The 27304-nt window shown below is 53.7% G+C and overlaps 1 protein-coding gene across 1 annotated transcript in view; it reads right to left on the reverse strand.

Moving 5' to 3' along the window:
* LOC124798114 (U1 small nuclear ribonucleoprotein 70 kDa-like) overlaps nucleotides 1–24026 on the reverse strand; it is a 116050-nt gene extending 92024 nt beyond the window's left edge. The window contains exon 1 of the mRNA XM_047261371.1: nucleotides 23902–24026. Within this exon, the coding sequence (XP_047117327.1) occupies nucleotides 23902–24026 (125 nt within the window). The remainder of the gene's footprint in view (nucleotides 1–23901) is intronic.
* Between the last annotated feature and the right edge of the window lie 3278 nt (nucleotides 24027–27304).

Below are 27304 nucleotides of genomic sequence, written 5' to 3' on the forward strand. Positions count from 1 at the left end.
TTTAAGTCACAGGTGATCTTGCCTATGGTGCTTCAGCATAGTGTTGGGTTCGTTCTCTTGCCAACTTCCCTCATTTGTTTTTACTAATGACAACGTGACTGCCCTTTTACGTTTCCCCTTTTTCCGTTTTATTGTTCTGACTTTTCTGAGATGTCCCGTTAGCAGAATGGAGTCTATTTGAAACAAGGGACTGATGACCTTGCTGTTTGGTCCCTTTAACCTCAAACAACCAACCAACCAATCTACGCATTGTCCGATGAGGAAATCCATAACCACCTGTCTGACCAGGGCATAACGGCTGTTCATAGTCATGAAAAGCGTTGACACGAACATCGTTCCAACCCATACTGTCTTCTTGACATTTGACAAAGTTAAACTTCCATCGAACATCAAAGGGGGCTATCAGAATTTCCGTTCACTCTTACGTCCCAAACTGTACGTGTTGCTATCGGTGTCAGCCATTCAATCATACCAGCAAGTCGTGTTCAAATCCAGTCAAATGTTACGTGTGGCAAGGATGCCCATGAGGGTGCTTGTCCACCTCCATCCCCTCGCTGCATCAACTGTATTTGTGATCACGCAGCTTCCTCTCGAGATTGCCCCGTTTTTAAAGACGAACGGCTCATTCAGGGAATCAGTGAAGGAAACGGTGTCGACCTTTGCTGCTCGAAAGTTATTCGCCAGTCGAAAGCCCACTGTGCCTCAGACAGGTAAATACAGCACTGTTCTTGCCTCTCCTTGGCCAACAAAGGAGGCGGCCATGCAGACTTGCTATCTCACCTTTGGTGCCCGTTCGACCTCCTCACTATCACCTGCTCACGTTATGGCTCACCCTTCATCATGTTCTGCTAAATCATGAGCCCCAAAATGAGACACCTGGACTTCCAAAGAAAAGAGGCTACTCGTGAAGATTTTTTACGTACCCCAACTTCACAACCATCGGTTCCTGCATCTCAACGTCCTGTTTCCAAGAAGGCTAATAAGAAACCCAGTTCCTGTCCTTGTCCGCCACGGCGTGTCTCACCTACAGCAACACCTGACGGTAACCGCTCTCGGCAGTACTGTGTCGCAGAGGCGCACCGCTGGCGGCCGATGAACTGGCTGATCGCTGGTGACAGGAGCTGCTCCCGAACAACCCATGGATCAGGATCTTCTGCCTTCGCCTGAATGCCATTCCATGCTGTCGGTCGCAAGCTCTGAGCAGTCGCTGAGTTGAGGGCAATCTTGTCCACATTCTTTCATTTTCTGTCCACCCTATGTCCATTATCCATTGGAATACCCGTGGCATTCGAGCCAATCGGGATGAATTGTCGATCCTCTTACGATCCTAGTCGCCGGTCTTTTTTGTCTTCAGGAAACAAAACTGCGTCCCCACAACCACTTCTTTTTCCCCCATTTTCTGTCAGCCCGATTTGATCTCCCCTCTGTCGAAGGCACTGGAGCACATGGAGGACTCGTGATTCTGCTCCATGATACTCTCCATTTTTTTATCATCCAATCCCCTTAAGCACTTCCTTCCAAGCTGTCGCTGTCTGTCTTTCCCTTTTTTTTGGATACTCCTTCTCTCTTTGTACTGTATACATTCCATCGTCCACACCAATGGTAAGAGCTGATCTCCTTCGTCGTCTTGGTCAGCTTCCGCGCCCCCCCCCCCCCCCCCCTCTAATTTGCTGGTTGGGGACTTCAATGCCCACCACCCGCTTTGGGGATCTCCACATCTTGTCCGCGTGGCTCACTATTGCTAGACGTCTTCCACCAAGCGGATCTTGTTTGCCTCAACACTGGGGACCCTACATTTTTGTTTGCCTCCACGAGAAATTTCTCTCATTTGGACCTTTTGGTCGGTACTGTTCCGCTAGCTCGGCGCTCAGAATGGTTCGCCCTTGATGATACACAATCGAGTGACCACTTTCCATGTGTCCTTCGACTGCAGCCTCAACTGCCATATATGCGCCCAAGACGCTGGAAGTTTGCCTAAGCCGATTGGACACTTTTTTTCGTCCCTAGCGACATTCGATGACCGTCACTTTCCTAGCGTCGACGATGAGGTCATTCCAATTAAAGACGTTATTCTTACAGCTGCGGAACGTTCAATACCTCGCACCTCCGAATTGACCCAGCGCCGCCCCCCCCCCCCCCCCATTTCCTTGGTGGAACGAGGCATGCCGTGCTGCACTAAGTGAGCGGCGACGTGCTCTTCGCATTTTCCGACACCATGCTACTACGGCCAACTGTGTCTCCTAAAGGAGTTCCATGCGGGATGCCGTCGTGTCATCCGCGATAGTAAGAAGGCAAGCTGGGACTTCTTTACTTGCTCATTTAACACCTTCACTCCCTCCTCGGAAGTTTGGAGTCCGATTCGTCGGTAATCTGGAGCACCTAGTTTCTCCCCGATCTCTGGGCTCACTGTCGCGCATGATAAATTAGTAGACCCCGTCGCAATTTCCAACTCATTGGGTCAACACTTTGTTGAGATTTTGAGCTTTTCAAATTACCCCCCAGCGTTTCTCGTGTAGAAACGTGTAGCGGAAGTGCAACCACTTGCTTTCTCCTCTCAAAATCGCAAAAGCTATAATACTTTTTTCTCCACGTGGAAACTCCAACATGCACTCCTGCTCTTCTCTCAGTAAGACCGTTTGTGTTAATTTTTGGTTTCTGCAGAGTTTCTTCCACCTTCCTTACATCTAGGACCTGTCAACCTTCAGTTCATGGACGTCGCTAAATTCTTGGGTCTTGTGTTTGACAGAAAACTGTGGTGGTCCTCCCACGTTTCCTATCTTTCGGTTCGCTGCCTGCGATCCCTCAACACCCTCCATGTACCCCCTCTGGGTCTGGTGTAAGAATAGGCCCGAGGTATTCCTGTTTGTCGTAAGAGGCGACTAAAAGGAGTTTCAACCATTTCGGCCTTCAATGTGGTGGTCTCCATTGGGGTTTGACCTCCATCTTTCAAAATTCTACAGAAGTAAGAGCCTTTTGGAGAACGACACTTTCCGTGGCGTATCACCGTTCCTCAGTGCACTAAGGCCTTGGCACTCATCATCGTAACGGCGTCGTACCTGCACCCACTGTTAATCAATTTGGGCCTAAACACCTGATGGGTTGCACAAGTTACGCCCATAGTGCGTCCGCCTCTGCACCTGCGATCATGATGGATTTTCCATGGCACCTGAAATCCAGCACAGTAGCCAGCCTGTTGTGGTGTGGTCGTCATGTGCCCTCTAGGTTGTAGCCCCCTGACAACACAGGGATCGTACTGCCAATTCCTGAACTGCACCCTCCCCACGTAAGCCAAGGAGTAGATGCCCGTCTACCTGGGGCATCCGGACTCCCAGCAACGGTCATCCTGCCAGGTGGACCTTGCTGAGGCTGGGTTGCACCCGTGGGGAGAGCCCCTGGCCGGAGTGGGTGGTACCGGGGCGGACGTTTCACAGATGAAACGTCAACATATATCAGGTAGCTCTGCGACAGTCTTTAAAAAAGGAAAGGTACTGTCTTTGGTTCTGGTTCTCCTGCCCTTTCCCCCTTGGCCACTCCCTGGGAGGAAGGACAGGCCCGCCGGCTTGGGGCAAAGTACTTCCCCCGCTATTTGGTCTGTTCTCTTACCAATGGGGGGGACGTTCGCCACCTCCAAGCCCATGTTCTTTCTTCAGCACATCGAGGACATCTTCAGGGAAATTGAGGCTCTCAGTAAAATGCGTTCGGGGCCCGTTCTTATAAAGACCACCTCCGCCACACAGTTGGCGGCGCTCCAGGCGTGCGACCGACTAGGGGACATCCCAGTGTTCATTGTCCCGCATCTGGCACTAAATAGGACACAGGGGGTTATTTTTCATCGGGACCTCCGCTGCAATCTGATGAGGAGCTCAGGGCTAACCTGGAGCGCCGAGGCGTGCATTTCGTCCGGCGAGTCCAGCGCGGCCCCAAAGACAGTCGCATCGACACCGGGGCCTTTATCCTCGACTTCGAGGGGGACGTTCTCCCGGAGAAGGTAAAGGTGATGTGCTACCGGTGCGACGTGCGACCTTACGTCCCGCCTCCTATGCGCTGTTTTCGCTGTTTGCGCTGTTTGAGCTTTGGGCACATGTCGTCACAGTGTGAGGCTGAGCCCCATTGTGGCGATTGTGGACGTCCTCTTCGTGAGGAACATACATGCACCCCACCACCTCGGTGCATTAATTGTCCTGGCATCCACTCGCCTAGATCCTTAGACTGCCCCGCATATCAGAAGGAGAAGAAGATTCAAGAACTCAGAACTTTGGATCATCTCTCTTATTCTGAGACCAGGAAGAAGTATGACCGCCTCCATCCCGTGACGTTGACCACTTCGTTCGCCTCAGTCGTGTCCACTCCTTCCACGGTCTCCTCACCCCTATACTGTCCCCCCTCCACCTCCTTCACCTCCCAAATCCCTCCCTTCCAAATCCTCATCCCCGCAGTCGCCGCCCCCTCTGCCCCAGGGGCCGGCCACCCTTCCTCCTCCTCCCCCCCCCTGCCCCTGAGAAGAGATCCTCTTCTCAGGCGTCCATTGGGGAGACGTTCCGGACCCCAGCTTCCGAGGTCCGGCGTTCCAAATTGGACCCAGTGCGTGAGGACCTTCTTCGGGTCCAGCCCACAATCCCTGTGCCACCTCGGACTTCCAAGTAGTAGTCTCTATCCCCCTCTCCACCCCGGCGCGTTTCGTCTGACGCTCCATCCATGAGTCGCTGCTCCCGGCCGTCCTCAGTTTCACCGGGACGCTCTGCTGCGAGGCACTCAGCTGGCCTCTCATCGGCAAATGATGCTGCCTGGGACAGCGGCCGCAGCTGGCGACGACTCGATGGAACAGGATCCGCCTCCCGCTGGTTGTAGCGTTATTCCCTCGAAACCTGGCCCTCCGCGGCCGTCGTGGTGACCAGCTTTTCCCCCGTCTGTTTCCCCCTCTTTTTTGACTGGCGATGGCCTTGTTCATTGGAATATAAGAGGTATTCGATGTAATCGGGAGGAATTAAAACTGCTCCTCCGCCTGCACTTTCCGCTAGTCTTTGGTCTCCAGGAAACGAAGTTGCGCCTGACTGACCGTATTGCCTTTACCCACTATACCTTGGAGCGCTATGACCTCACCCCTGTGGATGGTATCCCAGCTCATGGTGGGGTCATGTTGCTCGTTTGGGACGCTGTCTATTACCGTACCATTCCATTGACCACCCCTCTCCAAGCAATAGCTGTCCGTATTACTCTTTCTGCTTTTACTTTTTCAGTTTGTACCATCTACACTCCATCGTCATCTGCTGTTAGTCGGGCTGACATGACGCAAATGATTGTTCAGCATCCTCCGCCGTTTTTATTGTTTGGCGACTTCAATGCCCATCATCCCCTTTGGGGCTCTCCTGCATCCTGTCAAAGAGGCTCACTCTTTGCGGATGTCTTCAACCATCTCAATCTTGTCTGCCTCAATACTGGCGCCCCAACTTTCCTCTCAGACTCTACTCCCACCTACTCCCACTTGGACTCTCGATCTGTCCTACCACTCTTGCCTGTCGGTTCGAGTGGTATGTCCTTTCTGACACCTATTCGAGCGACCACTTCCCCTGTGTCGTTCGTCTCCTGCACCACACCCCATCCCCACGTCCTTCGAGCTGGAACGTACCTAAAACTGACTGGGGACTTTACTCCTCCCTGGCGACCTTTCCGGACCACGATTTTCTCAGTTGTGACAGTCAGGTCGCATACCTCACGGCTGTTACCATCAATGCTGCCGAACGTTCCATTCCTCTTCTTCAAATCCCCCTGCGGGCTCGGGGGTTAGAATAGGCCTGCGGTATTCCTGCCTGTCGTAAGATGCGACTAAAAGGAGTCTCCAATGTTTCGGCCTTATGTGATGGTCCCCTCTCGGGTTTGACCTCCATCTTTCTAAATTATAACGAAGAGCGAGCCAATTGGGAAGGGCGCCTTACATGGTGCACTATATCCGCCGTGCATTGAGACCTTTAGTCGGCTTTTTCGTCGTTGAAATGGTGTCCCATTCGTTTTCCATCTCTTGGGCGAGGATACATCCCTGGGAGCGCTTACCACGCTGCACTCTGCAGTGTTGCTTTTAACTGCGACGACCACCTTGGACAGTTTTGCACCTAAGATCCAGCACGGTAGCCAGTCCGTTGTGGTGGGGCGGCCATGTACCCTGTTGGTTGTAGCCCCCTGACAACACAGGGATCGCTCTACTGATGCCTGCGCCGTTAACTCCCCACGTATGCCAGGGAGTAGATGCCCATCTCCCTGGGGCATGAGGACTCCCAGCAATGGCCATCCTGCCAGGTGGCTATTGCTGTGGCTGGGTGGTGCCTGTGGGGGAGGGCCCTTGGTCGGAGTAGGTGGCATCAGGGCGGATGACCCGCAATGAAGCGTGGTACATCATCTCTCGCTGGCGGCCAGCCACCAGCAGTCTCTAAGCGTTAGAGGGCTCATTTTAAAGCTAACGTTTATGACCCCAAATAGTTCCCATCCCTGGCCACACCATGGGAGGAACAAAAGGCAATGAAAGAGTGTGACGTGTATTCGCCAAGGTATCTCGTCTGTACCAGAGCTGATGGTGACGCGTTTCTATCCGTGAAGCCTCAGTTCTTTGTAGAGCATTTAGAGGACAAGTTTGGGGAGGTGGAGGGCTTGTACAAAATGCGCTCTGGGTCAGTTTTGATAAAAACGGCATCCTCTGCCCAGTCACGCAGGTTACTTGCTTGTGACAAGTTGGGGGATGTTACTGTTACCATCACCCCACATAAGAGTTTAAATATGGTCCAGTGTGTTATTTTCCATCGGGACCTACTTTTGCAGTCTGATGACGAGCTGCGCGCCAATTTATAGCGCCGAGGTGTACATTTCGTCCGGCGCGTTCATCGGGGTCTGAGGGACAATCAGGTTGCTACCGGTGCCTTCATCTTGGCCTTCGAGGGTGATACATTACCAGAGAAGTTCAAGGTGATGGTCTACCGATGTGACATCAAACCCTATATCCCTTCCCCGATGCGGTGTTTTAAATGCTGGAAGTTTGGTCACATGTCCTCTCGCTGTACTTCTAGCCTCACATGTCGAGATTGTGGGCGCCCATCTCATCTCGATACTCCATGTGCTCCATCTCCCGTCTGTGTCCACTGTGGAAAGCCTCCTTCTCCTTGCTCGCCGGACTGCAGTATCTTACAGAAAGAACGCAAAATCATGGAATATAAGACCCTGGACCGACTGACCTACACTGCGGCTAAGCAGAAATTTGAAAGGCTACATCCCGTGCGCATGTCGTCATCTTATGCCTCCACTGTAACTCCTGCTCCAGCTCCTTCAGCTGCAAGACATACAGTCAGCTCTGAGTCAGAGCACCTCACCTGCCCCCTTGACGATGGGGGACTCTTCTCTAGCTGTTGCTCCCACACCATCTACCTCAGGAGCAGCACACCCTAAACCACTCGGGACCCCTGTCCCTACTTCTAAGCCAGAGAAGCGTAAGTCGTCTTCGTCTTCTCTCGCTCAGAAGGGATCCCTTGGATCACTCCCTTCCCAGATTCCTACCAGCGGTACAGCTGACACCAACCAGTGGCTGAAGAAGCCACAGGTCGCTGGTCGACAGGCTTTGCGATCCTCTTCGGTCCTGGAGACTGACTCCAATACGTCCTCTCAACAATGGCAACCAAAGGAACAGCGAGAGAAAACGACTTCGAAGACCCATAAGACCAAGACACCTGCAGTGGCACCTACTCCACCGCTACCTAAAAGCTCTGCATCTGACGATGAGGTGGAGATCCTTGTGTCCTCTGAGGACCTCGATCTCTCCGGTCCCTCAGACGCAATGGATAGCATGTGCACGGGTACTCCATCGGAGGCAGCCGGTGACCCAGCGGCGTAATCTGCCTTCCCAGTCCCGTCACTCCTTTCTCCGACATGGAGAATACCATCCTCCAGTGGAACTGCAGCGGTTTCTTCCACCATCTAGTTGAGCTCCGCCAACTTATCAGCCTTCACCCTTTCTTCCGCATTGCTCTTCAGGAAACTTGGTTTTCAGCAATGCGAACCCCCGCCCTCTGTGGCTATCGGGGTTATTATAAGAACTGGGCAGCATATGAAAGTGTGTCTGGTGGCGTGTGCCTCTGTCCTTCACACTCTGCACAGCAGGTCTGTCCCTCTCCACTCACCTTTAGAGGCTGTCGCTGTTCGGGTGTGGACGCCACAGGCTGTTACCGTCTGCAGTCTTTACCTTCCACCAGATGGTGATGTCTCACAGCATGTCCTGACTGCGCTGATAGCCCAAATGCCGCCACCTTTCTTGCTCCTGGGCGACTTCAACGCCCATAACCCTCTGTGGGGTGGGTCAGTGGCAACAGGTCGAGGCGCCACCATTGAGCATTTATTGTCACAGCTCGATCTCTCGATTTTAAACGATGGTGCCTTCACACACTTCAGTGTGGCGCATGGCACATACTCCGCCATTGACCTTTCAATCTGTAGCCCTAGCCTCTTACCGTCTGTCCAATGGAGTGTGCATGACTACCTGTGTGGTAGTGACCACTTTCCGATCTTTCTGTTACTACCACAGCGTCATTCGTCTGGGCGCCCCAGCAGATGGGCTATGAAGAAGGCTGACTGGGACTTGTTTTCCTCCACTGCCGCTATTGAGCCTCTCTCTAGTGATGACATTGATGCGGTGGTTCAATCGGTCACCACCGGCATCGCTACTGCAGCCGAATCTGCCATTCCCCGTTCGTCTGGGTCCCCTCGGCAGAGGGCTGTGCCTTGGTGGTCGCCTGAGATCGCTGACGCGAGTAAAAATCGCCGGCCGGCGCTCCAGCGTCACAAGCGACATCCCTCCATAGACCACCTTATCGCCTTCAAATGGCTGCGTGCGCGGGCCCGCCTCCTTATCCGCCAAGGCAAGGAGGAGTGCTGGGAGCGGTATGTGTCCACCATTGGTCTGTCACTCCATCGCAGGTCTGGGCCAAGATTCGACGCGTCTACGGCTATCGGACCCCTGCCAGCGTCCCTGCGCTTTCATTGAATGGAGCAATTTGTACAGACTCCGACGTCATTTCAAACCGCTTAGCAGAAAATTTTGCTAAGAGTTCCGCTTCTGCGAATTACCCCCGGGCCTTCCGCTCCATTAAAGAGCGGATGGAACGTCGGAGCCTTTAGTTTCGCACCCACCACCCAGAATCTTACAATGCTCCATTCAGTGAGTGTGAATTTCGCAGTGCCCTAGCCGCTTGCCCTGATACCGCTCCCAGGCCAGATGGCATCCACTGTCAGATGCTGAAACACCTTTCAGTGGACTGCCAGCGGCGCCTCCTCTATCTTTACAACCGTCTTTGGGTCGAGGGGAGTTTCCGTCGCAATGGCGGGAAAGCGTTGTCATCCCCGTTTTGAAACCTGGAAAGAGCTCTCTGGAGGTGGACAGCTACCGTCCCATTAGCCTCACCAACGTTCTTTGCAAGTTGCTTGAACGGATGCTGAGCTGGCGCTTGAATTGGGTACTAGAGTCTTGGGGCCTTCTGGCTCCATCTCAGGGTGGGTTCCGTAAAGGCCGCTCCGCCGCCGACAATCTGGTGAGCCTGGAATCGGCCATCCGTACTGCCTTTGCCCGCCATCAGCATCTGGTCGCTGTCTTTTTCGACATGCGGAAGGCGTACGATACGACATGGCGTCATCACATCCTTTCCACGCTTCATGGATGGGGTCTTTGGGGCCCTCTGCCGATCTTTATCAGAAATTTTCTGTCGTATCGTACCTTCCGCGTGCAAGTCGCGGCCTCATATAGTTCCTCCCACGTCCAGGAGACCGGTGTGCCACAGGGTTCTGTTTTAAGTGTCTGCCTGTTGTTAATAGCCATTAACGGGCTCGCTGCGGCCGTGGGAAATTCTGTCTCCGCTTCCCTGTATGCTGACGACTTCTGCCTTTACTACAGCTCTACTGGCATTGCAGCTGGTGAACGTCAGCTACAGGGCGCTATCCGCAAGGCGCAGTCTTGGGCTGTAGCTCATGGGTTCCAGTTTTCGGCAGCCAAGACCTGCGTTATGCATTTCTGCCGGCGACGTACTGTTCACCCGGAGCCGTGGCTTTATCTTGCCAGCGAACTTCTTTCAGTGGTGGAATCGCACAGGTTTTTGGGGGTGGCTTTCGATGCCCAGTTAACTTGGCTGCCTCATATCCGGCAGCTTAAACAGGCGTGTTGGCGACATCTAAACGCTCTGAGATGCTTGAGCAACACCTGCAGGGGCACCGACCGATCTACCCTGTTGCGGCTCTACCAGGCGTTAATCCAATCCCGTCTGGATTATGGTAGCCTGGCTTATGGCTCAGCGTCCCCATCTGCATTGCGGGTGCTGGACCAAATTCTCCACAGTGGGATACGCCTTGCCACTGGTGCTTTCCGCACCAGCCCTGTGGACAGCATACTAGTGGAGGCAGGTGTCCCTCCACTGCGGTTCCGACGCCAACAATTACTGGCTGCTTATGCTGCCCATGTTTTCAGCTTGCCCAGGCATCCAAATTACCGTGTCCTGTTCCCGCAGTCAGTCGTCCATCTGCAGGACCGTCGGCCCCGTTCGGGTTGTCCGATCGCCGTCTGCGTCAAAGAGTTCCTCTCTGGGCTTGGGTTTTTCCCAGTTCCACCTCCTTTCCGGGCACTTCTGCACACGCCCCCATGGTGTGTGCCTAACCCTTGCCATCAGCTCGATTTGGCACAGAGCCCGAAGGACTCCGTCCATCCAGAGGCCTTCCGATGCCACTTTTATTCCATCCTGGCCACGTATCAGGGCTCTGGAGTTGTTTACACCGACGGCTCGATGATCGCTGGTCGAGTCGGTTATGCGCTAACTCTAGGGGATCGTTCCGACCAACGTTCCTTGCTGGCTGGCTGCAGCGTTTACACTGCGGAGCTGGTCGCCATCTTTCGTGCCCTAGAGTATATCCGCTCCTGCTCAGGTGAGTTCTTCGTTATCTGTAGCGATTCCCTGAGCGGTTTACGAGCTCTCGACCAGTGTTTCCCTCGTTCCCGTCTGGTGATGGCTATCAAAGAGTCCCTGCATACTCTTGCCCGTTGCGGCCGCTCTGTGGTCTTTGTGTGGACCCCCGGTCATGTCGGTATCCCGGGAAATGTGAATGTTGACCGCCTGGCGAAAGAGGCCACTAGTAAATCACCTCTGGAGATTGGCTTCCCGGAGACTGATTTGCGGGCAGTCTTACGCCGCGCAGTTCTTTCGGTTTGGGACGCTGAATGGCGCAATCTGCCCACGCCCAACAAACTCCGTCCAATCAAGGCGACGACGACTGTGTGGCGGTCGTCCATGCGGGTCTCCCGCAAGGAGTCTGTAGTCCTCTGCCGGCTGCGCATTGGGCACACTCGGCTTACGCACGGCCACTTATTGCGCCGTGAGGACGCACCTCTATGCCGCTGCGGCTCCGTTTTATCTGTGGTCCACATTTTATTGGAGTGTCCGCTTTTAGCTGTGCTCAGGCAGTCGTTCGCACTGCCTGACATGCTCCCTGCCCTTTCAACAGATGACTCTGCTACGGCTGACTTAGTTTTACGTTTTATTCGGGCAGCGGGTTTTTATCATTTAATCTAAGTGCTTCTGATTTATCTTATTGTTTTGTGTTGATTCTGGCCTTTGGCCTCCGGTCTTAAACTGAATTTTTAATGTGTTTTATGTGGTTGGCTTTTCCCTTTTTATTTCTATGGTCGGCCAACCACCGTCATACTCTGTGTGATTTTAGTTCGTTTTGTCTAGTCTTTGTCTGGTTCTGTTGTTCTGTCTCGTCTGTGCTCTATTCTTTTAATCGTTTTTATTCTGTGTGTTTTTTTTAGTTCTTGGAAAAAGGGACCAATGACCGTAGCAGTCTGGTCCCCTTAATCCCACAAACCAACCAACCAACCAACCGACCAACCTTTTTTAGTCACGTTTCCGTCCCCTGGTGAAATGAGGCTTGTAGAGACGCTGTCCGTGCTCGACGACGTGCTTTACGCACCTTTCGCCGCCATCCTACGTTGGCCAATTGTATTGGATACAAACGACTTTGAGCGCAATGGCGTAGAGTCATCAAAGACAGCAAAAAAGCTTGTTGGGCCTCTCTCACCAGCTTCTTCAACAGTTCTACTCCCCCTTCTGTTGTATGGGGTGGCCTGCGCCGGCTGTCGGGCATTAAGGCCCATTCCTCGGTACCTGGCCTCACCTCAGGTAATGAGGTCCTCGTTGATCCTGTGGCTGTCTCAAACACCTTCGGCCGGTTTTTCGCGGAGGTTTCAAGCTCCGCCCGTTCCCACCCTGCCCTCATTCCCAGAAAAGAGGCCAAAGAGACTCGGCGACCTTCCTTCCACTCGCTGAATCTAGAAGATTATAATGCCCCCTTTACCACGCGGGAACTCAAACGTGCACTTGCACTGTCCCGGTCCTCTGCTCCGGGTCAGATGCTGTTCACGTGGAGGAGCCGTTCACGTGGAGGAGCCGTTCACGTGGAGGAGCCGTTCACGTGGAGGAGCCGTTCACGTGGAGGAGCCGTTCACGTGGAGGAGCCGTTCACGTGGAGGAGCCGTTCACGTGGAGGAGCCGTTCACGTGGAGGAGCCGTTCACGTGGAGGAGCCGTTCACGTGGAGGAGCCGTTCACGTGGAGGAGCCGTTCACGTGGAGGAGCCGTTCACGTGGAGGAGCCGTTCACGTGGAGGAGCCGTTCACGTGGAGGAGCCGTTCACGTGGAGGAGCCGTTCACGTGGAGGAGCCGTTCACGTGGAGGAGCCGTTCACGTGGAGGAGCCGTTCACGTGGAGGAGCCGTTCACGTGGAGGAGCCGTTCACGTGGAGGAGCCGTTCACGTGGAGGAGCCGTTCACGTGGAGGAGCCGTTCACGTGGAGGAGCCGTTCACGTGGAGGAGCCGTTCACGTGGAGGAGCCGTTCACGTGGAGGAGCCGTTCACGTGGAGGAGCCGTTCACGTGGAGGAGCCGTTCACGTGGAGGAGCCGTTCACGTGGAGGAGCCGTTCACGTGGAGGAGCCGTTCACGTGGAGGAGCCGTTCACGTGGAGGAGCCGTTCACGTGGAGGAGCCGTTCACGTGGAGGAGCCGTTCACGTGGAGGAGCCGTTCACGTGGAGGAGCCGTTCACGTGGAGGAGCCGTTCACGTGGAGGAGCCGTTCACGTGGAGGAGCCGTTCACGTGGAGGAGCCGTTCACGTGGAGGAGCCGTTCACGTGGAGGAGCCGTTCACGTGGAGGAGCCGTTCACGTGGAGGAGCCGTTCACGTGGAGGAGCCGTTCACGTGGAGGAGCCGTTCACGTGGAGGAGCCGTTCACGTGGAGGAGCCGTTCACGTGGAGGAGCCGTTCACGTGGAGGAGCCGTTCACGTGGAGGAGCCGTTCACGTGGAGGAGCCGTTCACGTGGAGGAGCCGTTCACGTGGAGGAGCCGTTCACGTGGAGGAGCCGTTCACGTGGAGGAGCCGTTCACGTCTTTCTCTGGCAGGATAATGCTTCCTTCTTCGTACCTATAATCGTGTGTGGACCGAAGGTCAGGTCCACACGCGATGGCGTGAGGCCGTCGTTGTTCCCATACACAAGCCTGGGAAGGATTGATATCTTCCTTCTAATTACCGCCCCATTTCTCTTACAAGCTGTGTCTGTAAGGTGATGGAGTTCATGGTTGACGCTCGGTTGGTTTGGATTCTTGAATCTCGATGGCTACTTACCAATGTTCAATGCGGCTTTCGTCGACGCCGCTTCGCTGTTGACCTCCTTGTGATCTTTTCGACGTTCATCATGAACAACTTTTTGCGAAAGCGACAAACGGTAGCTGTGTTCTTCGATTTGGAGAAGGCTTAAGATATCTGTTGGAGAGGAGGTATCCTCCGCACTACACACAGGTGTAGCCTACGTGGTCGCCTGCTCCTTTTCATTGATTAATTTCTAACAGATTGAATTTTTAGGGTACGTGTGGGTTCCGTATTGTCCAGCATCTTCCTCCAGGAGAACCGAGTGCCTCAGGGCCTTACTTTGAGAGTAGCCCTTTTTGCCATGGCGATCAATCCAATAATGGATTGCATTCCACCCAATGTCTCTGGCTCTCTTTTCGTCGATGACTTCGCGATCTACTGCAGTGCCCAGAGAACATGTCTCCTGGAGCGCTGGCTTCAGCGTTGTCTTGACAGCCTATACTCATGGAGGGTGGCTAATGGCTCCCAATTCTCTGAAGAGAAAATGGTTTGCATCAACTTTTGGCGATATAAAGCATTCCTTCCACCATACTTATATCTCGGTCCTGTTGTTCTCCTATGCATGCTGACAATGAAGTTTTTAGGGCTCACACTGCACAGGAAACTTTGTTGGTCTCCCCATGTCTCTTACTTTGCTGCCTGTTGTACACATTCCCTTGATGTCCTCCGTGTTCTTAGTGGTTCATTTTGGGGAGCGATTCGCATTGTTCTGCTTCGCTTATATCAGTCCATAGTCCGATCAAAGCTGGTTTATGGGAGCCTCGTCTACTCGTCTGCTCGGCCATCCCTCTTACGCCGTCTCAACTCCATCCATCATTGGGGATAACGTCTTGCGACCAGAGCATTCTATACTAGTCCCGTCGAGAGTCTTTATTCTGAAGCTGCCGAATTACCATTGACTTTCCAATGCGATGTACTGCTTTGTCGGTATGCCTGCTGGCTGTTGTCTATGCTCAACCGCCCTTCTTACCAGTCCTTCTTCACCGATTCTTTCGACTGTTAGTATGGATTGTATGTGTGTGCCCTGCTGTCCCCTGGAGTGCATTTGTCGAAGCAGGCGACGAAAGCGGATTTTGCCCTCCCTTCCACCTTCAGAGAGGGTGAGAGCCCGACACCACCTTGGCTCCAGGCTCCAGTTCACATTCATCTTGACCTCATCTCGCTCACGAAGGAGGGTACTCCGGATGCAGTGTATTGCTCATGGTTTGTCGAACTTTGTGCGCGAGTTGCACGTAACACCATTATTTACACTGATGGCTCCAAAACTGACGGTGGTGTCGGCTGTGCCTTTGTCGTTGGGGACGTCACCTTTAAATACCGGCTCCTCAACCAGTGTTCCAGCTTTACGTCTGAGCTTTTTGCTCTCGCAGGCCGTTCATTACGTCCCCGGCCACCGCCATTCTCCGTATGTACTCTGCTCTGATTCACTCAGTGCTCTTCAGAGCCTTGGAGCTTCATATCCGGTCCATTCCTTGGTGCAATGGAGCCAGCAATCCCTCCATTCTTTTGCTGATGGCTCTCCTGTTAGCTTCATGTGGGTCCCAGGCCATGTAGGAGTGCCTGGGGGATGAGGCTGCTGATGCTGTGGCCAAGGCTGCAATCCACCTGCCTCGGCCAGCCTCCCTTTGTGTCCCATCGTCTGACATTAGTGGGGTTGTTTGTAAGAAGCTTGTGTCATTATGCTGGGATACTTGGTCGTCACTACAAGAAATAAGCTCCGGGCCATAAAACTGTTCCCAACAGCTTGGGCAACCTCCTCCCGACCGTCTCGGCGAGAGGTCCTTTTGGCCAGGTTGCTGATTGGGCATTGCCTGTTTGGCCACCACTACCTGCTATCCAGTGACTCTGCCCTGCAGCGCCCTTGTGGTCGCGCATTGACAGTCGTGTTGTCCTCTCTCTGCCATCTACTTTACAGGAAATTTTAGCTGATGACGCTCGAGCAGCTGCTCGTGTTCATTTTATTACTTTGACAGACTTGTCCAAAGTCATCTCTCTTAATTATTTTATCTGTAAAAACTTTCTGGTGGGTCGCCCCCTCTTGAGTTTTACCAGATTATGTGTACCTACATTTGTGACTGGGCACTAATGACCTCAGAAGTTGAGTGCCCTAAAACCCCACAAAAAAAATTGTCAGGGCACACAGTTTCAAATACTGGCTCCATGTCCCCCTGCGGGTTCGGGGGTAAGAATAGGCCCGCGGTATTCCTGCCTGTCGTAAGAGGCGACTAAAAGGAGTCTCAAACGTTTTGGCCTTCATGTGATGGTCCCCATTAGGGTTTGACCTCCATTTTTCCAAATTCCACAGAAGTACGAGCCTTTTGGGGAAGGACACCTTACGTGGTGCACCATCAGTCCTCTGTGCCCTATGACCTTGGCACTCTTGATCGTCTTGGCGTCGTACCTGCACCCTCCATCCCTCATTTTGGGCATAGATACCTGATGTATTGTGTAAGTACCGCCCTTAGTGCGTCACCACCAGCACCCACGATCACTATGGACTACCTATGGCACCCAAAATCCAGCACGGTAGCCAGCCCATTGTGGTGGGGTCGTCATGTACCCTCTAGGTTGTAGCCCCCTGACAACACAGGGATCGTACTGCCAATGCCTGAGCTGACACCTCCCCACGTAAGCCAAGGAGTAGATGCTCGTCTCTCTGGGGCATCAGGACTCCCGGCAATGGCCATCCTGCCAGGTGGCCTGTGCTGTGGCTGGGTGGCGCCCGTGGGGAGAGCCTCTGGTCGGAGTGGGTGGCATTGGGGCGGATGCCCCGCAATGAAGCGGGTGAAATCTCAATCTGGTGGTCGTCCGACCGCCAATGTCTCCAAGCGTGGTAAGGTGGAATTTAACGCTGTGATGTATAACCCGAAGTCGTTCCCTTCCCTAGCCACACCATGGGAGGAACGTAGGGCTGCAGACAGACAGGAGCCTTGTATGCGGCAGAACTGATGGGGATTCGTTTTTGGGGACTAAGCCTCTTTTCTTCGTGCACAATCTCGAAGATAAGTTTGGGGAAGTGGCGTCTCTTTCCAAAATGAGGAGCGGGGCCATTTTGATACAAGCAGCTTCATCTGTGCAGTCCCAGGCATTACTCACCTGTGAGAAGCTCGGTGACATCCCCGTTACTGTCACTCCCCATAAGTCCTTAAATTTGGTCCAGGGGATTATTTTTCATAAAGATCTTCTGCTCCAGTCTGATGACGAGCTACGTGAGAACCTGGCACGATGAGGTGTCCACTTTGTCCGTCGTGTCTTTAGGGGGCCGAAGGATAATAGGGTCGCTACCGGTGCTTTCATCCTGGCCTTTGAGGGCGACTGCTTGCCTGAGAAAGTCAAGGTCATGATATACCGGTGCGATGTCAAGCCCTATGTCCCGCCCCCTATGCGATGCTTCCAGTGCTGGAAATTCGGACACATGTCCTCCAGGAGCACTTCCAGCCCCACGTGTCGTGATTGTGGACGACCTCCACATCCTAATGCTCCATGTGCTCCGCCTCCCACCTGTGTGAACTGTGGGGAGCATCATTCTCCCTGTTCACCAGACTGTGCAGTCTATCAACGGGAGCGGAAGATACAAGAAATTAAGACCTTGGACCGTTTAAGTTACCAAGAGGCAAAGAAGAAATTAGAAAGACTCAACCTCACACCTATGTTGAGGAGTTACGCTACTGTCACACTGCCACCACCAGCTCCTACACAGACTCCCTTCTCTGTTGGCCCACAGAGAAATCAGGTAACGTCTGCCCCACCGCTGGGACAGGCCGCTCTCTCTTCCACTGCTCCCAAAACACCGAGTTCGGGAGCAGTGAGCCCCCAAGCAACCGGGGACGTTGGTCCCCACCTCTCAGCCGGAGCGGCGACAGCCCTCTCCGGCTCCTCAGCCAGGGAAGCGACAGCTCCCTCCGGCTGCTCAGCCGGAGACGCAACAGCCTCCTCCGGCCTCACTTGTTCGGAAGGGATCCCTTGGGGGCGTCCCTTCCACGGAGTTCCCCAGTGTCTCACAAGACACTAGCCAGTGGCTGAAAAAGCCACCAGCTGCTGGTCGAAGGGCTTCACGCTCTTCCTCTGTTCCTGACAATGCGTCAGGACAGCCCTCCCAGCATGCCAACCCTCCTCCCAAAGACAAGAGAGAGAAGAGGAAGCTCTCCAAGAAGGATAAGGACACAGTGGTTCCCGCACCAACGCTCCCTGTCAGCTCAGCCTCTGAGGACGAGGTCGAGCTCTTTGCGTCCCCTGATGACCTTGATCTCGCCGTCTCTTCAGAAACGATGGCCGTAGTGACGTCCGTCGCTCAGTCGGTGGCAGCATGTGACCCTGCCAAGTAATTTGCCATTTCAGTGCCTGAATGCCCCTACCGGACACGCTTTGTACAATCCTCTAGTGGAATTGTGGCGGTTATTTTAGCCATCTCCCTGCGCTACGGCAGCTTCTAAGCCTGACACCTGCTTTCTGCATTGCCCTCCAAGAAACCTGGTTCCCGGCAATGCGGACCCCCTGTCCTTCGTGGATACAGGGGCTATTACTGCAACCGTAGCACTTACAATTGTGTGTCAGGTGGAGCCTGCGTGTATGTCCTTACCTCTGTATATAGTGCTCCTGTGCCCCTTCAAACATCATTGGAAGCTGTGGCTGTCCGTGTAAGGACTACCCAGGACATAACCGTCTGCAGTGTCTATCTCCCTCCAGGTGGTACAGTCTCCCTGACCGAATTGGCTGCACTTGTCGCCCAACTCCCCACGCCTTTTCTTCTCCTGGGGGATTTTAACGCCCACAATCCCCTGTGGGGTGGAACGAAGGTTACTGGCCGAGGCAGGGAGGTCGAGAATCTCATCTCCCAACTCGACCTCTGCCTCTTAAACACTGGCGCCGCCACACATTTCAGTGTGGCGCATGGCACGTTCTCGGCCATAGATCTGTCGTTGTGCAGCCCAGGACTTGTACCATCGGTCCACTGGAGAGTCCAAGAGGACTTGTGTGGTAGTGACCATTTTCCGACTCTCTCCCCCATGGTACCATCGATGTGGCGGTTGCGACACTGACTGCAGCGATTGTTTCCGCTGCGGAACGTACCATTCCTCGTTCGTTAGGGTGCCCCCGGCGAAAGTCGGTGCCTTGGTGGTCTCCAGAGGTCGCTGACGCCATTAAAGAACGTCGGCGGGCTCTTCAGCGACACAAGCGGCACCCGTCTTTGGAGAACCTCATTTTATTCAACCGTCTCCGTGCTCAGGTACGGAGGCTTATCAAACGGCGGAAACAGGAGTGTTGGGAGAGGTACGTTTCCAACATTGGTTTCCGTACTTCCCCCTCCCAGGTGTGGCTGAAGATTCGGCGCATTTTTGGATTGCAGTACTCTACAGGTGTCCCAGGGCTTACCATCAATGGGGCAGTCTCCACCGATGCCGATGCAATCGCCGAGCATTTCGCACAGCACTATGTTCGGGCCTCTGCGTCGGGGAATTACCCGCCTGCGTTTCGCGCACTCAAACGCCGGGAGGAAGGCAAACGGCTTTCTTTCGCTTCTCGCCACCCTGAGGCGTATAACGCCCCATTTAGTTTGTGGGAACTCCGGAGCGCCCTGGCACAGTGCCCCGATACAGCTTCTGGGCCAGATGGCATCCACAATCAGATGCTCAAACACCTGTCCCCGGACTGTCAGCGATGTGTTCTTGCCATCTTCAACCGCCTATTGGGTGATGGTGTCTTTCCGTCGCAGTGGCGAGAAAGTACCATCATTCCGGTGCTGAAGCCTGGTAAGGACCCGCTTACTGTGGATAGTTATCGGCCCATCAGCTTAACAAATACTCTGTGCAAGCTGCTGGAACGCATGGTGAGTCGACGGCTGTGTTGGCTGCTCGAGTCTCGCGGTCTTCTGGCTCCATGCCAGAGCGGCTTCCGTCAGGGCCGTTCCACCGCCGATACTTTGGTCTTCCTTGAGTCTGCAATCCGCACTGCTTTTTCCAGGCGCCAACACCTTGTCTCCGTCTTTTTCGACCTCTCCAGAGCATATGATACGACGTGGCGGCACCATATTCTCGCCACGTTGCACAGGTGGGGTCTTCGGGGCTCCCTCCCCATTTTTATTCAGAATTTTTTATCTGTTCGGACATTCCGCTTTTTAATTGACACATCCCATAGTTCACTTCATATCCAGGAGAACGGCGTTCCACAGGGCTCTGTATTGAGCGTGCCCCTTTTCCTTGTGGCCATTAATGGCCTTGCAGCAGCAGTAGGGTCGTCTGTCTCACCCACGTTATATGCTGACGATTTCTGCATCTTTTTCAGCTCCTCCACCATTGGTGTTGCAGAACGTCGGTTGCAGGGAGCCATACGCAAGGCGCAGGCGTGGGCCCTAGCCCATGGGTTTCAATTTTCTCCTGCGAAGACTTGTGTTATGCATTTTTGTCGGCGTCGCACTGTCCATCCCCACCCTGAGCTCTATCTTCAGGATGCTACGCTCAGGGTTGTTGACACTTAGTTTTCTGGGATTGCTGTTCGATGCCCGGCTTACTTGGCTTCCACATATTAGTGAGCTCAAGCGTCAGTGCTGGCAGCATCTGAATGCCCTCCGCTGCCTAAGCAACACAACTTGGAGGGCAGACCGTAACACGCTGCTGCAGCTCTACAAAGCCCTTGTGCTGTCCCGACTGGATTATGGGAGTGTGGCGTATGGCTCAGCGTCGCCCTCAGCGTTGCAACTGCTGGACCCCGTTCACCACTGTGGGGTTCGACAGGCGACAGGAGCCTTCCGCACCAGTCCTGTTAATAGCCTACTTGCTGAGGCTGGGGTTCCTCCGCTCCACATTCGGCGTCAACAACTCTTAGCCGACTATGCTGCCCACGTCCGTTGTTCTCCCCGTCACCCTACTACCGTCTCCTTTTCGCCGATGCGGCAGTCCGTCTTCCACGCCGGCGGCCGCGATCAGGCCACGCAATTGGGATCCGTGTTCGGTCACTCCTTAGTGAACTCGAGTCTTTGCCTCTTCCATCTGCTTTTCAGGTCCGCCCACATACACCACCTTGGTGTATCCGTCGGCCGCAGCTTCAGCTGGACCTCTCCCAATGGCAAAAGGATTCAGTTCCTCCTGCAGTCTTGCGCCGCCAATTTCTTGCTCTTCTCGACGCCTCCCGTGACTCGGAGGTTATCTATACCGATGGCTCGATGGTTGATGGCCGTGTGGGGTACGCTTACGTTCATGCGAATTATGTCGACCAGCGCTCCTTGCCGGACGGCTGCAGTGTTTACACTGCAGAGCTAACAGCTATTTTTCGTGCCCTTGAGCGTGTTCGTACCAGCACTGGCGAGTCTGTCATTTGCAGTGACTCTCTCAGTAGTCTCCAGGCTCTTGACCAGTGCTACCCACGCCATCCCATTGTTGTTGCCATCCAGGAGTCCGTTCATGCTCTTGAACAACGTGGCCGTTCAGTGGTGTTCATATGGACCCCGGGACACGTTGGGATAGCGGGCAACGAACACGTCGACAAGTTAGCCAAAGAAGCCACCCGCAAACTGCCGTTGGAGATCGGCCTCCCGGCAACTGATCTCCGATCGGTGTTCCGCCGTCGGGTCTTTGGGATGTGGGCAGACGAATGGCGCACCCTGTCTGTACCCAACAAGCTGCGGCGTGTAAAGGAGGCCCCGACCGTGTGGCGTTCCTCCTTGCGGGCCTCTCGCAGGGATTCTGTGGTTCTCTGTATGCTCCGCATTGGTCACTCTTGGCTGACGCATGGTCATCTGCTGCGTCGAGAGGACCCCCCTCATTGTCGCTGTGGTGCGAATATGACGGTGGCCCATATATTGTTGGACTGTCCTCTTTTAACAGCCCTCAGGCGAACTTTTAATCTCCAGGGTGCTTTATCATCTCTTTTAGGTGACAATGTCTCTATGGCAGATCGGGTTTTAAGTTTTATTCGCGCAAGTGGCTTTTATAGGTCCATTTAACTTCTGTAACATCACCCTCTTTTGAGCTGTCTCTTTTAATTAGTTCTGTGTAGTACTTAGACTCCACCCTCCACTGTTAGGCTGGAGGTTTTAACGTGTTGCAGTGTGGCTGGCTCATCCTATTATTTTCGTGATCAGCCAGCCACGGTCCTCTGCTGTGCAGCTTTCGTTCCTTCTGCTTTTGTTCTCTATGTTGTTTTTGTTGCTGTGCTCTGTTTTCCGTGTTGTCTTACAATGGACCATGGGGCTTTTCTTCCCCTCGAGTTTTTCTTTTAGTGCTTCGCCTGCCTGGTGGATAGTTTCCCTGTGCTCTGTGTTTTTATGAAACAAGGGACCGATGACCTTTGTAGTTTGGTCCCTTTAATCTTTAACCCAACCAACCACCAACTGGCTCCATGGCCACTGTTCGGTCTTCAGAGCTGAGCTATTTGCCCTCTATCAGGCTGTTCTTTACATCCGCAGCCGCCGCCATTCTGCTTACGTCATCTGCTCCGATTCCCTGAGCGCCATGCAGAGCCCCAATGATCAGTGTCCGGTTCACCCAGTCGTGCACCAAATCCAACGCTCTCTTCAACAGCTGGCGGACGACGGTCTCTGGATACCTTTATGTGGGTTCCTGGCCGTGTCGGTATCCCTGGGAACGAAACTGCAGATGCCGCAGCCAAGGCTGCGGTCCTCCAGCCTCGGACAGCTTCTTGTTGTGTGCCTTAATCTGATTTTAGCAGGGTCATTTGTCAGCGCATTTTGTCGCTGTGGCATGCCGAATGGTCTACACTTACTGAAAACAAGCTTCAGGCCTTGGAACCTCTCCCCACGGTTGGACAACCTCTTCACGCCCTTCTCGGCGGGAGGAGGTCGTTTTGGCTCGGTTACGGATTGGACACTGCCGGTTCAGCCATCGCCATATGCTGACGGCTGGGCCAGTGCCATTCTGCCCATGTGGGCAATAGCTGACGGTACGTCACATTGTAACGTCCTGTCCGAATTATAATACACTGCGCATTGATCTTGGCCTGCCATACACTCTGGATGCCATTTTAGCGGATGATCCAGGAGCAGCTGCTCGCGTTCTTCGTTTTATCCACTTGATACACCTAAGGACATATGATGATGCTCTTTCCTTTTAATCCCCTGCCGGTTAATGTGCCTTTTATAGTGTTGTCCTTCTTAGTTGCTTTTTTAATCTTGTGCCTCGCAGTGCATTCATAACTTAGTCTGGGCGCTAATGACCACTGTAGTTGTGCGCTCTAAAACCACAAAAAAAGCGCTACCATGTAAACGTCCTTTGTCTACTTCGTGCTCATTCGCAGGAATCGGCAGATGTTACAAGAAACTGGATGTAACTGCCACTAAACGGCAAGTATAAAATAAACGACGACGCTGCGAAATTCTATGCGCACAAGGGAAAAACACACATCAAAGAAAGTTCTGCATCATCTCGGGTCCGAGAGTTCCGGAAACTGTACAGAAAATAGGAATAGAGATCAAAATAAACATTTCCGCCCGTTTTTTGCTCATGAAAACCAATCATTGCATATTGCACCACCATACAGCGAGACCTTCAGAGATGGTGATACAGATTTCTGTACACACTGGTACCTCTAACACAAAGTTGAACGTCCTATTGCCTTGACGGATGCCTGTATTCATCGTGGCATACTAGCCACAAGTTCATAAAGCCACTATTGGTCCAGATAGTTCCACTCCTCAGCGGCGATTCGGCGTAGATCCCTCAGTGGTTGGTGGGTCACGTGGTCTATAAGCAGCCCTTTTCAATCTATCCCATGCATGTCCGATAGGGTTCGTGTCTGGAGAACATGATGGCTACTCCACTCCTTGGACGTTATCCTGAAGGAAGCCATTCACAAGATGTGCACGATGGGGGCGCGAATCGTCTTCCATGAAGACTAATCCCTCGGCAATATGCTCACTGGCACCTACATGGCCTTCTTTGGTCAGGCCCTACCTGGTGGTGCTGTGACCTAGTCACCACCCTCGGAAGTCTTTCATTACAGCCATCTTGTACAGCCTCATTGACTTCCCTGCACATCTCCGCTTTTGATTTCAAAAGTTTGGTTGCAGCTTGGCCTTGCAGCAAGTCTCTCACTTTTGGCGGCCCAGTTGCACTATATAAACAATGCTGCCACATGTCTTTCACTTTTCCAGATTTACTCTAAACCTCATCTGACTACGTTGGCCCAGCAGCTTGACCCCACCAGCAATGACCAATGCTGCTCATATCTTATGCCAGAAGTCCATTGCTGTGGCCAGCCCTCCTTCCTCCCTCAGCTGTTGCTGCCCCTGGTGATGAGGACCCGATGGCCTCCTGGAGCGTTTTGCTTGCACTGTTACATCTGGCACAGCTTCTGCCATGTCTTCTGCAGGTGTTACTGCCTGCCTAGCCCCGTTGGCACCCAAGTGTCCCACCAGCCACCAACAGTTTCGGTGTCTGCCTCCGATATGCCACCCATGTCCTGCCACCATCCTCTTCCTGGACAGCCTGTATCAGTGTTAAAAGAAAAAAAAGGAAAAACAAGCATACAGCCCCAGCAACGGGCACATCTCACGCCCTTTTCCAGTGCTGCTAGTCCCCCCTGCGGGTCCGGGGATTAGAATAGGCCCGAGGTATTCCTGCCTGTCGTAAGAGGCGACTAAAAGGAGTCCATCCCCCTCACGGGGGTAGTTAGCGCCTGCGTCCGGAGACGGACGGTTCCTCAACCTATTATTGTGGTCTTTTTGGTTTTTCACTTCTCGTTTCTTCCTTCCTTTTGTTGGTTCCTTCCTTTGCTCTTCTCCACCTCACTGTCTTCCTTACTCTTTCCCTTGACTACTCATTGCCTTCTTCTCATTGCCTTCTTCTCCTTGCCTTCTCTGGTCTCCGCCTCGGCGTTTGAGACAGTCTGTCCTCTTTCTCCCTCTCTCTTCTTTTTCCTCTTCTTCCTTCCTCCCTGTGCGTGCCTGAAGGCCGACCCACGCGTTCGCATGCGTAGCCGGTGACGGGGTAACGCGTAAGTCCCCGCCCTGGGTAGACAAGTAAGGCACACACGTACCCCCTGGTAAAGGCCAGGCCCGGGGAGGGGTGATTGCCTGAGCTGATACCTTCTGACCATGCCGATTGGTCCCTCCGTCTGTTCCTCGGGAGGTGTGACCTGACGTGTAAACATTCACCTAAGGCGGGAGTGCCCTCTGAGAGGGTCCCCGCAAGAAGGAGCACGCCATCGGAGACGCTGGCAATCATGGGGATTCCTCCGCAATGGATTCTACTCCATCTCTCTCGACTTCGACCCAAAAAACCCCCCCAGGGGGTCCACAACTCTTTCGTGGATACGTGCGTGGCGAGCACGGGGCCCCGAGCCATTGCAGCCTTCTTTCTCTCCCGGGCTGCATTTCCTTTCCCTTCCCCTCCTTTCCCCTCCATACCCCTTTCCCCTCGCCCTCTCCTCCCCCTCTATTGGTGTCCTTGCTTATGTTGGCCCCCGCTATCCTCCTGGTTCTGTTGGTTTTACACTCTGGCTTTGTTGCGTAATCATCTCCTCCTTTTGGCATTCCTTGGTCCCCCTCTGGGGTTTGACCTCCATTCCAAAATTTCTCTTCCGTAGTGTGAGCCATTTGGGGAAGAGCACCTTACCTAGTGTCTTCGACGTGTGCCCTCCTAGTATATTCCACCTTTCTTCTACGTCGTTGTCTGATGCTAGGGTGCATAGCCAGCACGGTAGCCAGCCCGTGTGGTGGGGTCGCTATGTACCCTTTTGGTTGAGCCCCCTGAACACACAGGGATCACACTTCTGATACCTGAGCTGTGACCTCATGCATGCCTTGGAGTGGTTGCTCGTCATCCTGGAGCATCGGAACTCCCGGCAATGGCCGCCGTGCCAGACGGCCCTTGCTGTGGCTGGGTGGCGCCCGTGAGGAGAGCCCCTGATCGGAGTGGGTGGTATCAGGGCGGACGCTATGCAGATGAAACGCATAAGGGTCCAAACCTCTGGCCGCTCTTCTGCGGCCGTCTCTCTGCGTGGTACTGATTCCTCAAGTGCTGCTTCTCTTGCCCTTCGGCCTTCCCTTCCGTCGCTACCCCCTGGGAGGAGGGTCAGGCCCGTCGTCTAGGGGCAAAACCTTTCCCCCGTTATCTAGTTTGCACCAGGACTGATGGAGATACTTTCACCAGTGTCAAACCTTTATTCTTTGTGGAACACATTGAAGACAAGTTCGGCGAAGTGGACTCCCTGAGCAAGATGTGGTCGGGTTTGTTACTGATAAAAACTGCTTCGGCTGCCCAATCTGCGGCCCTTCGTGCCTGTACCCATCTTGGCACAATTCCCATGTCCATTACCCCTCACCAGTCTCTAAATATGGTACAAGGTGTGATTTTTCACAGAGACCTCATCCTTCAAACTGATGAGGAGCTTCGGGACAATCTCGGACGGCGGGGTGTTCACTTTGTTCGGCGTGTTCAGAAGGGTCCTAAAGATATTCGTATTGATACTGGTGCCTTTATCCTGGCCTTTGAAGGGGATACCCTTCCTGAGGAAGTTAAGATTATGGTCTATCGCTGTGATGTGAAGCCGTACATCCCACCTCCTATGCGGTGTTTTAAGTGCTTGCGTTTTGGCCACATGTCTTCTCGCTGTACCCAGGACCCTCTCTGTGGTGACTGTGGACGTCCACTCCATGAGGGGAGTCCCTGTGTTCCCCCTCCTGTATGTGTAAATTGTCATGGTAGTCATTCTCCTCGTTCAGCAGATTGCCCAGTCTATAAGAAAGAAAAAAAGATACAGGAGTATAAGTCTCTTGATCGTTTAAGCTACACAGAGGCCCGTAAGAAATATGCACGATTGCACCCTGTGTCCATGACATCTAGTTACGCCTTGGTTACATCTTCATCCCTTCCTCCCCCTTCCTTACCCCCGTCCCGGACCCCTCTCCTTCCCCCCTCCCCTGCGGCTCCCACACCTTCTCCTCTGGGCGCTGCTCCCCCTCCCCAGCCGGAGAAGTGTCCCACTCCTTCGGCGTCTGCCGGTCAAGGGCGCCTCTCCCGGGATGCCCCTTCCCGGCACCTCCCAGGTCAAAGGTCTGCTGCAGCGCGGCGACCGCGAGAGCCGCGGTCTATCGGCCCCCAGGTCGCCCGGTCACTTTCTGTTCCTGATCTTGCTGCAGCTGGCTCCATTATGCCACACAGCCCTCCTCGAACTCAGCCTGAAAAGAAGAAGAAACATAAGTCCCGGGACAAAGAGCCTCTGGTGTCACCGGAGGTCCCTTCCCCGGCTTCACAACCGGATTCTGACCTGTCGTTTATGGATGTCGCCCCCTCCTTGTCGGTGACGGGTGGGGACCCGGCGGTATGACTGGATTTAGCGTGTTCAGCCCTCATTTAAACCATCGTTCTGTGGTTCTCCAATGGAATTGTAATGGCTACTATCATCACCTTCCGGAATTGAAATCCCTTCTTTCGTCCTACTCAGCAGCTTGTGTGGTTCTCCAGGAATCTCATTTTACTGATGCTCACTCACCGACCCTCCGTGGGTTCCGTGTTTTCTGTCGAAATCGGGTCGGACCCTTGCGGGATTCTGGTGGCGTTTGTACGTTGGTCCGTACAGACATTGCTAGCACGTGGATTCCTCTCCAAACTACATTGGAAGCAGTTGCTGTTAGGG

Source organism: Schistocerca piceifrons, chromosome 5 (genome assembly GCF_021461385.2).
Source record: "Schistocerca piceifrons isolate TAMUIC-IGC-003096 chromosome 5, iqSchPice1.1, whole genome shotgun sequence".
NCBI lineage: Eukaryota > Metazoa > Arthropoda > Insecta > Orthoptera > Acrididae > Schistocerca > Schistocerca piceifrons.